Raw genomic sequence first — 13615 nt, forward strand, 5'->3', positions numbered from 1 at the left:
AGGCGACTTGTGTTTGTTTGGAAGCTGAGAGAAGCCACGCTTAAGGAGTTAATTAACTCAGTTCAATAAAGCTCATTTTCTAGTCACCACAAACAGTCGAAACGGAGTTAGTTAGACTCTTATTCATGCCCCCAGACGCCACTGTCTGTACTGAAGAGGAAAAGACATTTACCAAACTCATTGCAGCACATGGATTTACACACACATGCCTTGATTTAATGTTATAGATCATCCCCATGGATGCAAGAATGAATGAAGAAATTTGGTATCAACACAGGAATCACTCATAAGATGTCTTGTTCTTAAGATCTTGCAAAAATGACATAGAATAAAGTAATTTCTTAGATTTTGTCTTTGTGTTTTTGCTCTTTGGCTCCGACTACAGTGGTAGGATGTAACATCACTGTTCTAAAAACAAATCTCCTGTGAGCCATGCACATGAATTTGTTGTCATATTCAAGAGGCCACAAAAATGTCGCGCGTACAAAAAAAAGCCTGGTGCTTCAAAATGAGTCGGAAGCACATAGTTTTAAGGTTTACAAACTTGCAAAAACAAACAGTGTTATCTCAACACAACAGAGTAATCAACTTGTGATTATTCTGATAAATGCAGACAATGGTGTCTGTACATTTGTCATCCTCCTTGAAGCTTTGCTTCCTGGTAACGACTGTCTATTCCAGCCACGTGTCGGGAAGGCCTTTCTTTTCTCTCTTAAGAGAATTCATTGTATGCAGATACAAAAAAAAAGGATGAACTTAGGAAGCAGACTTGAAACGCCGTGTCATCGAAGGACCTTTTGAAACCCAAAGAAACGACTGCAGTGACCGAAACAAAACCTTGTTGGACAGAAGTTTAAACTGGTGGCTTTTTCAGAAGTCTCCTCCGTGCAGACTTGTGGGTGATGCGCTTATCTGTGTCTAATGAGAGTTGACAGATATGGGTACGATCATGCTGCACGGATGTTAGAGGGAATCAGGGAGCGAGGCTGGGGGTGTGAAACTGAGCGGGGAGGGTGTGCAGGGCAATAAAGTCATCGTGCTACGAAACCCGACGGTTATCGTGAGACCGAGAGCCGGACTGAGCTGTCAAATGTCCATCTGTGCACGAAAACCAAGGATTTAGTTGAATGTTACACAGAAACCTCTTCTTTCTTTGTTCCTTCAAACACAAATCTGCACATTTATCAAGAGGAAGCACTTCTCACGCAGCGGTGACCCTGTGGTTTTTCTTCCAGCGTTGCCAAAAGTTGCCGCTGTTGAAGATGCTGAATAATGATAATGAAGCGTAGGAGTGAACATTTAAGAGGACTTTTGAATAATGATGATGATGAAGATGGAGTAAAATTTCCATTAATTACCTCACGGGGGTCATTTTCCCAACAAGGTCCTGTTTCCTGCTTTTCGATGCATATATGTGTGAGTGTGTGTGTATAGTTGTTTAAACTTTATTGTCACCACCGTCTCCCGGACAGCTGGAGGCTATGTCAGAGTTCAGCTGCTTGTTATACAGAGCAGAGAATAAGAGGAGTGCGGGGGGGGGGGGGGTTGTGTGTGTGTGTGCATTCATTTATGTTAGTTTGCATACGCCTGTGAACATGCAGTATCTGTGTGTGAGTGTGAGTGTGAGAGTGTGTGTTCAGTCCTATCTGGAACAGAAGGGTGGAGAGGGGGTTGAATAGTGAAGTTAATAGGCTAATGAGAGCACCGTGCTCAGGAAGAATACAAGAGGCTGTCTGGCATGCCCAGATAAAAAAAAACTTGCAGGGGCATTAGTGGAGACCCAGCAGTCCTCCTTAGCAGCGACACCTTCTTTGTCCACTCCCTCCGAAAAGCCTTTTAAATAAGCAGTGAATTCATTAGAAATGTGTGTTGCTCCTTCACTTTTTTGTACCGTGGAAGAAGGAACAAGGCTGGAGATGGAAAGATTGGTAAATCTGTGGGTTTCAAATCAAACAATGTGCCATTCGGGTTTGATTGACTGTGTTCAGTCGCACCCGTTAATGTAGAAATAGTTGATTTTAGATCACGTAAAGGAACAATGAGTAAAATGACGTCCACTCAGAATCTGATAACAAACTGCGTCTGCATTGGTAGACGGGATTCCCCCGTTTAGGGGAACGGGTTTTAACTGCCCTCATCTTTCTCCTTTTTTACGTTTTCGCATCTTTGATGGAGATTGATTTGCACACCGTTACCTGTTCTTTCATGATGTGATAGTTATAATCCTCCATTTCTCAATTGAAAGCCCTCAAACTTCTCCAAAAGGTGTCACCAACCACGTCTGATTCCTTTATAAGGACCCACAAATCAGACAGATTTAAATGGTAATAAACAACACAACCAATCATTTGTCAGAGTGATTACATACAAACTGAAACATGAATTTGATAAAAAGTATGGTTTATTTTTTATTTTTAAACTGTTGCTGTGTAACTTTAAGAAAGCGAGTTAACTACTGAGTTCGTGTTTTGAAATTAAATTAAATTAAAAAAAAATACTTTGAAAAGTATTAGTTCAATATTTGTCAAGTTTGTTTGTTATTCTGTGTTGAAATAATTCATTCAAAAATGAGGGTGGATTTTGGATGAAAATTTAAACCAGATGTTTGAGGCCAACTCAGAACAAATGATTTTATTTACTCACAATCCAAATCTGGAACCAAGATTTTCTGAATCAGCCTCGATTTATGATCATATTTAAGCATTAAAGCAACACCAGAGAAGTTTGTGAACCCCTAAAACGATGTGCTTCTGACTCGTTTTGAAGTACATTGACTGAACTGAAAGTGCCCTGAATTTGGGTTCCAGCCCCGCACAACACCGTGAGCTTTATGGTCGTTTGATGTTTTTGTGGGCAGCATGACGACAAATTCATGTGTATACATCCCACCAGGAGCCAAAGAGCAAAGAAATGAACAAGTTTTAGTCATAGTTTGGTTTGATTCAGTTGAGGTTAAATCCATCCCATTTGGGAAGCAGTTAAGTCTGACGATGTGGTCGAATAGTGTTAAAAAAAATCACTTTTCCCAAATATCTTTCCTTGACTGGGATGGAAATCATCATGAGGTCAAAGATCATGGTAAGGAAGATAAATCCACCCACATGTTCCCTCAGCTGGGATGTCAGTTTGCTGTGGTGAAACTAAAACTGTTATAAAGTTGGACTATAAAAAGCCTCTTAGATACTCTGAGAAGATTTGTCATTTTAGACCATAAAGAAAGAAAGAAAGAAAAAGCCCCCAAAGTGAAAGTTTTCTCACTGGCTGCTCACACTCACCCTCCTCATCTCATATTTTTGAATACTGAATGAAAATGAGCAATTAGGACTTTTTCCTCCTTTAATTTCATACGATACGATAAAGGAGATAACAAAGAAGGAAGCATCGAAGCTTCTTTCAATTTCATGACTCTGAGTCATTTCACTCAGGTAGGAAGCCTCCTAAACATGAAAGACTGTTACGGCCCTAAAACAACAAACAGAGGAACTCTGGTAACATTTTTTTTGGCGAGAAGGATGGTAGAAGGCAAACAACTAACTCAACACATCACACACAGTCTCTTCTTTATAATTTTTCACGTGAAAACGTCGTCATGTGGAAGGAAGTAACCTGAAAACAAAAATGATTAAAAACACTTGGCTGGCAGTTTGAAATCATTTTAAGTGCTGTGTTATTCGCCCAGATGGTGGCGACACAATCAGCCCCCCCGCTTTGGTAAGGCATTATCTGTCTTTATTTCACCAATACTTTAAGACGAATGAATGAATGAACGCGTACTATTGCACTGTTAGCTCAGAGCTGCCGTGTTGTTGCTATATACGCGGATCTCCAGTGATCTAAATATCTTCTGAAAGACGTTGACTTTCACCAAACTGTTATCGGTGAGACTGTTTAAAGTTCCCATGTGTAGGCTCGCTCTAACTGCTCTGACTGGAAGCCTTCCCTCTTTAAGCCCAGCCCACTCTGATTAGTCAGCTCCTCTGACCTCATTAGGCCACACCCACATTTATGTTATAGCTACTGAAATTCAAAATTTGTAAGTTATTTTATTTCATCAGCAGTTTTAAACACATTTTAAACTTTAATAACAGGAATAAACTTGCTTTTAATCACAGATATGCATGTTTATCATAGCTGCCTCACATATCTCATAAATTAACACTGCGCCTTCGCAAGCTGCAGTAGAGCAGCCTCCTGAATTTGATTTCAGGAGGAATTTACACAAGCCGGCATTTTGTTTGGTTTCATTTATCTGCAGAAGTTCGGGTTTATAACAGCAGAGGGTGCACAATAAAACAGGATTATTAGAAGTTAAAACCCACACAGAAGGAGGGGTGTCACACCTGGGCTTTTTAGCATTCTTTGATGACCCGTGCGAGGGCTGGCATCAGATGGAGCACTCACACACACACCCACACACACACACACACACACACACACACACACTCACACACACACTCACACATGACACTCTCACATCAAAACTTAATCTTCAAACTTAATACATTTAAACAGGATAATCTAGATGTGGATTTACTGTCCCATAGTGAAGGCCTCAGTTTTTGGTCAGTTCTTGGGGAAATTAATTTTCAGTGACTGAATAATCTCTGTGATGAATGCAAACAGGCATTTTTTCAACAGTATTAACGTGCTGAAACTGACAAACATGAGGCATTTTTTACTCAATTTCAGCTTAACCAACTAAACACAGCAACAAAAAAACATGCATGGATTGCATATCCATGACTTCACTCTGTGAAAGCTTCGTTAAAATTAGATTCAGACAAGTTTACTAAACAATAATAGAGTCCAAACTACTGTTTGAGTTTGATTTCGTTCATCTGATATGGGCAATAAAAAATGAAGGATTCTGCGTTTGTTCTTTTCTTTTGTGTAGTTTTGTCCTCTTCTGCTCAGTAGTGACGGCTCAGGCTCAAATCAGTGGGTTAAAGGCACTTTCCATCATCAACATGCCCATATGGTCCTTTGTCAGGACCTCTTGGCATCAGATTATAACGCACAGCGTACCCCTCAGTGTTGTTTATCAGCTTGCAGGATTAACTTTGGCTGTTTTTTAAGCCAAACTGTCATCTTTTCCTCACTCTAACTGAGTAGTTTTGGTGCCTAAAGTTACCCAAACTCTGAAACAAAAAAAACAGCAGATGAAAGTCATTAACTTAAAGTAATTTCTCTTTCTAAAGGGCACTTTGAAATGCGAGCTGGGGAGGCTGGAGACTGATCCAGCAACCTTGCAAGTGGTTGGCAAACAACAAAGGTACCTCCTGAACAAACCTCCTTTAGGAAAAAGTCCTGACATATCACTGTGTCAGAGAGATCTATAGCAACACTTTGGTTTTCTTGATCCTCGAGACCTCAACTTGACCTCCTCCATTCCTGTTAGCTGGCATCTATAACTGATGTTCCCGACCAAGAAAATATCTACCTGAAAGCACTTTGCTGTTTCTATAGTCTCCTCTGGCCTCATGAGAATAATTGAATACACTTTTTAGAGTAATAAGCAGCTGCTCAGAGGCCACGGCTGCTGATTGTTGGGATTCAAGGAGCCAGAGTTTTTAAAAAGCTTTGGTCTGAAACACAATACAGCTCCTCTACATGGTGCTTTTTTTTTTTTTTCACTTCAAAATTACACAAAGCAAAATTAAACACAAAATCTTGCTGAAGAATGTTTTATTTCTATTTATTTGAGCATTTTTTGTTTGTTTCAGTTGAAAACTATTTGTACTGTTCCTTTTCTCAACAGACGCTGGTTCAGTTCAGTTCAGTTCAGGCTTATAAAAGAGAGTTTTATGGTTTGAGCTTAATTTAGTTGTGTTTTGCTTTTTTCCCTTAAGCTGAAACAATATTTCAAGTTGATTTGTAGGAAAGAAGCAATTTGACTTGAGTTTATTTAGTTGGACATAAAAGCGATAGGTTCGATCTTTTAATAAGGCATCAAGAAATATGAGTTTAGTTAGTTATAGAAACAAATTTGACATATAATGGATTGCCGGCTGAGTTTAGTTTACTTGAACTGATCTTAGTTTTATAGTAGTATTTCAAAATTAGTATTTAAGTCAGTTATTGACTTTGATAAATGGATTTAAACTTGCTATTTAGGTTTTATTCCCACTTATTCAGCCACTTATTCATACAAATTGAGTTTAGTTTGGCATTGCTTAGTTGAGTTGGGGATAATTGGGGTTAAGAATAAGATTTGCTAATTCTTCTTTTCCAACTTTTTTGTCGTATGCTTGAATTTGTAGCACAATTATTTAGCTGTTCAAGATGATAATTTGGTTAATGACAAGCTGTGTTAAATTAGTTTTTAATTCTGTCTGATTACATTCAGAAGAAGAAGGAGAGTGCAGTAAATTGCACATTTTTATTCATTTATACGGGATTATTACTATTATAAAGGATCCAGGGAGTTTTGTTAATTTGTTTTTTTATGCTGATTTTGGTCTTTAAATGAGTAACAATCTGTGAAAAATGCACAAACTTTTAAAAACTTTTTAGTTTATAAGAGTCGAGCTTTAAAAAGACAAATGATAAAAAAGCGAAAGAGAGTAGACTGTTCGGCAATGTGCGGCCACGGAGAACAAACAATGGCAACAAAACAGGGCTGTCATTAAATGTGCATGAAATAAAATGAAATAACGAAGTAAAGGCAGTAGAATATGTGTTGAGGTTGCTTTACCCCCCATTACGTCTCAGAGAGATGGGGATGGGGGTAATGGGAGCAAGCAATGGGAGAGCTCATTATCTGGCAGACCATCTGCTATTGGGAGGGAGGAACTGTCTGTCTGTCCCAGACACAGACTCTCTGAATAGGCTTGGAGTTGCAGTGAAAATGTTCCTCTAACTTACCTAAATTAGCTGTACATCTGGTACATTTGGTCACACATGATGGGGTGGTTGAATCCTGCAGAGGAGGCACCAGTCATGTAAGAAAATGACTGGGAAAATATGGAAATGGATGCTGGAGGGCAGATAAGAGTGTTGCTGCCCTCTTATTGTGTTCATGTGGCCTTTATTGTTGACTTTGAGCAATAAATGTGCACTTCATCCTTTTCTTTCCATGTTCTTTTGGAGTTTGTCCCACTGCAGCATGCAGATTTGAAAACATAAATACATAGATCCACGATGAAACGGTTAGATGCGATAGCAGACAGAGTTAAGGGTTTAGATGCTTTAAATCAGATTTAAAAGGGGAGCTTTGTGAGTGTGAGAAGTTGTCGGGCGCAGCAGATGCTCTTTGTTGCTGTTCGGGGCTATTGTTGTTGAAAGCTGACACTCGGAGGCCGGGATTGGGCGCAGCTCCCGGCAGCAGGAGAACACCGCCGCTCCCCATTGGCTCTGCTTGCGTGTCAGTCAGCTGCTCGGCCCCGCCCTCGCGGACCTGCTGAACTCTGTGGGGGAAGTTGAACTAAAGTTTGAGCAACTTTGCTCGGCAGTAGTAAAACTTGCCGGCAGCACTTGGCGGTCGCTGCGGAACTGAAGAGAGACAGAGAGGAGCAGGACCGCAAACATGAAGCTGTGTCGCACCTTTTTAGGTTCGTATGACTCACTTGTCTTTAAGTTTGACTCGAAACTTTTAAAGATGAAACTTTGTGTTTCGGCATTTGTGTTTTTTACTTAGAATAAATGTCTGTGCTTAATAAGCGCGCACTTGTCTTTTTCTCTGCCGACACAAGTTTTAAAATAACTTATTTGAAAATAAGTTTAATCTGCTGCAGCTTTGTGGGTCAAAATAAAACCTTTTAGAGATAATGTAGCTGTTGCTGTGCGGGATGATTAAAAGAGGCTTACAGCTTTGTCTAATCACCGGCTCTGAGTTTAAAACTTCTAAACAAACAGACGCAAACACTATAACATGCAGGCGAGTCTAAAGTAGAAAATAAAACTTTGATTCCTTTTGTAAGAAAGCTAAAAACGGTCCAGACAAAGGACAGTTGGTCCCCGAGGGGACCGTGTGGCTCGGTACCACAGGGACAATGCCAAGCTGCGGGCTTATTAAAAACTTTTTTTGTTGTGTAAGTCTGTCGGCTTGTTCCATCTGTCGAGGGACTATAGGGGCCTCCCCGGTCCCAACCTCAGCGCTCAGTCAGCTGCTGCCCCCATGTAATATTTATACTGGCTGCTCACACGGTCCAGACTCCGCACAATATATCCACCATACAACTGCTGTAGTGCTGCGGGCCTCTGCGCCATCTGCATCTACAGACAGACTTCTGAAAAGTTTTCCCAGCTGATGCACTGAGGCTTATCCCTCAAAGGAAAGTTCCTTTTAACTATTCACTCTTATTTACTTAAGCAGCAACAACTCACATCGACACATTTTCTTATTTTTTTTTCCTCGTTTATCCAAGTTTATTGGCAGCTTTGATGATTTTAAGTTATTTCACATTAGACAGGACTCACTTCAACTTTATTATCTAAGTGGCACAGATTTTAGAGCTAAAATTTTCCAAGAAATCTTTTGACTTTTATCGTTAAATATAAAAAAAGATTTGTGTATTTCAGCTATTAATGAAGATAAAGCGAATTATTTTAAATGGCTTTGCCCTTTAAAAGACGTTTTCAGGTTAATAAAGTTTAATCATGACTTTTCTTACCAATGGAAACATAAACTGAATTATGCGAAAGGTACTCAGATAGGTGGGGGGGATATAAAATTGGGTACCAGCTGCTGTGTTACTGAGGCTTATCCCTCAAAGGAAAGTTGTCTTTAACTGCCTTTTGTTTACTTCATCAGTAACAACTCAGATTTACACATTTCTTTGGTTCCTCTCAGTTTTAGTTTAGTTTAGCAAACATGTATTGAAGTTTATGGATAGTTTAGATTGTTTCACTTATGTTACTTTAGACAGAACTCACTTCAACTTTTCACACAGATTATATTTTAGTGGCACAGTTTCTGGAGCAAAAGAAAAGAAACTTTCCCAACAATCTTCCACATTTTACTGTTTTGAATTAAATCAAAGTTTAATCGTGACTCTTCAAAAACTGAAATACGTGAAAGGTGCTCAGATAAGTGGAGGGATATAACATTGGGCCAAACTAAAAGATTACCTACAAAATTGTGAGTTTTGTGTGGCGCCATTAAACTTGATTTTCCTCTGATGGTCTGAACAGCGCTCAAACAAAGGCTTTTGTTGCCTCAACAATGACTTTCAGCGGTATTGTTCAGGCCGGAGCTGTCCAGAGTCCTGAACACACACACACACCCTCTCAGCACTTTGGAGCTGTCCACAGTACTGAAATCTCTCCACAGTGGAAACATTTACAGCTATGTGGGTGTATTTCACCGCTTCCCGTCCAAGCAGCTACTTTCCATCTGCTTTATAATCTCCAGAACCCCGCTGTGGAGCCCCTCAGCCCACCTGACCTGTACAGGCCCCAACTTTCCACACGGGTCCACCCTCTGTCCGATTGGGGATTTTCCTTATTTCCTCCTCTTTTGTTTATTCGTTTGTCGATGGTGTTGTTGCCGCAGTTGTGAATCCTTCCCCTCTCAGCACCCACAGTCTGAAATCATTCTGATGGCGGCGTGCACGGCCGATGATTGATTTCAGCTCCAATGCATAACAATGGGATTGCACAAAAAGAGCCTGCTGCAAAGAGATAAGAATTTAATAGAATTTCTGAAAGCTGAAGGTTGGGCTTTTTGAATATTCCCTGCGTACGCGGCGTGGAGACAGCAGATAAAGGATGGCATTTGTGGGGACTATTCTCAAATGGCTTGTAATGAATGGTTGTCATTTCCACTAATGGTTTCAAAACAGCAAAGCAAACCCACGGTGTGAGCAACGTTTGGGAGTGACTCCAACTTGCACTCGGCTGTTTGTTGTTCAGAACCGCGCTGGCACTTTAAAAACTATCAAAACATCTGATTTCTGACAGTGATCACTCCTCAAAACTCCTGTGTCTGGAGCAGTTTCCCACACGTGATTATTCAAACTGATACCGGCTGCCATCCTCTCACCTCCCCAGAGCATAAATAATTTTTTAGTAAAGCTCCCTTGGAGACCTGCATCTGTGCATATATGTCGTTAAACCCCCACTTTCCATACAGGAGTTATCAGATGCATACAACTACTACATCAATTTTCAGCCTAAGATTTTAAAAAAAAGTTCCCCTGAATGAATTATTGGACGGTACCACTTTCCAAGATGAGTAGGGAGGGGGGGAGGGGAGGGGGGGGGACTTTATAGTGAAGGATTACAGTGGGTATAACCTCTATAATACATCTGCGGAACATCAAGAACTTGTCAGTGGGAGAAATGTATAAAATATAAGCTCAGTCTGTAATTTTGCGTTGGCATCAGATGTTTATTGATTTCAGAAATATTTAGAGGCGGAAGCAGGTGGGGGAAAATCTCGCGCACTGAGTGTTAAAACGCCGCTAAAATCTGTCCTGGAGTCAGTTTTGTCGGCTCAGGTTATTTGTGTGTTTGACAGAGAGAGAGAGAGAGAGCGAGAGAGTGATGTCTACGTGCGCGTGCGTTGGTGCACACATGCCCACTGAGTTAGTGTGTAGTAAAGCGGGGAGGTGTGTGTGGGGTGGGGGGGCTCAAGCCCTGCCCATCTGATGCTGGAGGTTTTACTACAGCTTCCGTGATGTCATGGCACAGGGCGGAGGGAGGAGTTGGAGGGGGTTCGGGGGTGGAGAGGGGATGGGATGGAGGGAGGTGGGGGGTGGTACAATGGCTCATGAGGGAAAGGTAAGTCAATATTACGTTTTTTTTTTTTTTTTCCTCGCTGACAAAGGCAAATGAAGCCATGTTTTTGCTTACAAACAAGTACATCTTAACGCCGGGATACGGAGCCGTGCGCCGAGGCGCTGCGTAGGAGAGGCCGCCGCAACCTTCGCCCCGCTCTTCTTATTTATCACATCTGGACGTTTGTAGCGGGATAGATGATCGTTTTTTTTTAAACCTTTACTCGGGATATCTTTTTAGCAAACTACTTGACAGCGACCTGCAACTCTCAGAGCACAGCAAGGACGAACAAACCCTCAAAGGAAATATTGTCGGATCCAGGTAATCACAAATCAACTGTGTTTATGTTTGGATTGTTAGATAGATCTGTAACGATTGATCTGGGATTATCCGGCCATTTTTATGCATAACTTTGATGTTTCTCCGCATCGTTTTAATAATCTAAAGCATCGCGCAGAGCTTGATTTTCTCCTTTTTAATGTTGTTTCCCCCTTTTTTTTTATTTTCCTAATTCTCCACCATGGATTAAAACTTATACGTGATCTCCAAACAGTTTGACTTGATTTTGTCTTTTTAAAGTGTCTTTTTCTTGAACTTGATTCGTTTAAATCTTCACCTTCTCGTGTTGAGAATAGAGATGATGCTGTTTTAGCCCTTTAATCTTGCCTGTGTTTACACCGGTGCCCTTTACAATAAGAGGGAATAAACCAACTATGGCGCTTTCTCGGAACCTCGGTGATGCGTGTTTACCCACTTCTCTCCCACTCTACCTCTGTCGGATAGTTCAGCGGTGTGTAGGGTTGAAGCAGACACACTCAGAATAAAAATGGGACATTATTACGTTCCTCTGAATGCTCTCTTAGCGGACTGGGTCGTAGCTGAAGTGCACTCACTACTCTGTCCTCTAGTTTCACCTTCTGTATCTCCAGGAATAAATTAGCTCGTCTACTGTACTGGTCGCCCCGCTAAACTGCGCCGCTGCTCTGTTTCTGGCGTGTTTCTAGAGTCCAGCAGAGGATTGTGATATTTGGATGTTACAGTGGGCGTTGAGCAGGAGTCCCCTGTGTGCGTGTGGATGCATGGACAGATGGATGGATGGAAGGATGGAGTGAGAGGCAGAGGGAGGGAGGGGTTGGCCATTTGATCCTCTGCAGCAAAAAACAGAGATGCTCTCTTCAAATGTCAGCCGCCTTTAATAGTGCACAGATAAAACAAAACAAAAAAAAGTCCTCAGAAGCGCGCCGGAAATAAACCGCGGGCATCGGAGAGCCAGGCTCCTGCTGCACATTTCACCCCATTTCCAGGTGCTCATATTGTCGGAATCACCCCGAGTCTGTGTCTCGGTGCAGAACGCGAGCTCGTGCGTTGTTTCTTTTCCTCTCCCACCTCCCTCTCCTCCTCGCCCCACCTTCTTGCTTTGCTTAGATGGCCACGTAATGTGCTCTGTGTGCGCCACGCTGTTTGTCAAAGCACCTGCGTCCTAAGATGGAGGAAAGAGATGAAGGATGATGTTGCGCGGAGCGTTATGTCACCCGCTCTTTAAGTTACTCTCCATCCTCTGACCGCACAGCACCGCTTCAGCTCTGAGAAGCGCTGCTCCTCAGAGAAACTTCAGCCGCTAGTAGACATGTTAAATCTCTCAGGGTTGAAAACAGGTAACGGACTAAACTTACTTTACTTCTGCCTTTTTTGTTTGTTTGTTTGTTTGCTTGCTTGAAAAGCATCCACGTGCAGAAACAGCATCAAATAATGAAAGTTTCTTTTTTTATTTTCAGTGGTGTTTGGCTGGTTTGTGATGACGTTTCACTGACTTAACCTACGTTTTAAATGTTGTATTTCAGGAGTTAAAACCTCCTGATGGAGCTTATTTAAATGAGTCTGTTGTTGGGCCTGCGTGGTGAACAAACTGAGCTGGAGATCTAATGCATCAGAGGCAGAAATAATTAAATACCTATTGTTTTTCTTCTGTTTACTTTTCTGTAAAATGTAGCCTAGTTTCAGGGGATTACAGAATTAGGTTATTGGTGCCTTATGCTGCCAACAGAAGCCATAACGGCAGAGTATAGCAGGCTTCGATATGAAGTTGCTCCTCTGTGTTTGTGTCTTCTTTTTAGTTACTGTGATAGGAGGAAACCTCTCTATTTGTGAAGAGCTGAATAGCCGATGGTGAGGACAGCAGGTGCCGGAGGAGGGAGTGCAATAAACATGTTGGAGGAGCAGCTGGGGCCAAATTGCACCCTCGTCATTCAAAGCCTATCAGAAATCTAAGCAGCACAAGCAAAGGTCAGGGTCGGCCGGGCTTTCAATGGAGAGAAGGCATTTAAAACGAAAGCCTGGAAATAATGAATTTCACGCCTGGTGCTGAAAGAGAAAAAGAAAATTAATTAAAAAAGTACGCCAAATGTGCATAAATCATCAGATGGGCAGAGAGGAGACCCATGGTACGCAGAGATGTTTGGATGGCCACAAGCTCACGGTCGTTTCAGGTGTGCAGCAGATCCTTACACTTAGGGCTGTGTTTTAACAGCAGCAGTGCCACAGTTGTGCTGTTTCTCAGATGCTGAGGTCAGGGTGGCCCTCAGGGGACTTCCTCCAAAAGCTGGTTACCATGGTGCCGCCTTCCCCTCAATCCCCCCACCCTTAAACTCCCAAACCATAGCTGATAAGAGCCAGCATCTGCCACTTTGTCTCAGAGCCTCTTTTCGTTTTGTTTTATTTAACCTTCAGACCAGGATGTGAAGACTCCAATGACCTCATCTAAACATCTCAAACTCCGTTTTCTACTAATTCTACACCCTTCTTTTCCCTCCAACACACTCAAAAAAAACGGAACCAAAAACAAAACAGCAGTGACTCTGTCCTGCTGCACAACTTTTGATTTCTCTATCTCCCCTGT

General features: G+C 41.7%; 1 protein-coding gene across 8 annotated transcripts in view; it reads left to right on the forward strand.

Moving 5' to 3' along the window:
• Positions 1–13615, forward strand: part of myt1b (myelin transcription factor 1b) — a 137309-nt gene that overhangs the window by 79829 nt on the left and 43865 nt on the right. For 6 of the 8 annotated variants that reach the window (XM_075476183.1, XM_075476184.1, XM_075476188.1 and 3 more), the window contains exon 1: positions 12179–12374. The exons of 1 other annotated variant lie outside the window; for it this stretch is intronic. In XM_075476183.1, coding sequence (XP_075332298.1) covers positions 12347–12374 — 28 coding nt within the window. In that variant the 5' untranslated portion in view covers positions 12179–12346. Of the gene's footprint in view, positions 1–10939; positions 11041–12178; positions 12375–13615 lie in introns of those variants that run through there. One more of the 8 variants, XM_075476191.1, reaches the window with a different exon arrangement.

This window comes from Odontesthes bonariensis, chromosome 10 (assembly GCF_027942865.1).
Source record: "Odontesthes bonariensis isolate fOdoBon6 chromosome 10, fOdoBon6.hap1, whole genome shotgun sequence".
Lineage (NCBI taxonomy): Eukaryota > Metazoa > Chordata > Actinopteri > Atheriniformes > Atherinopsidae > Odontesthes > Odontesthes bonariensis.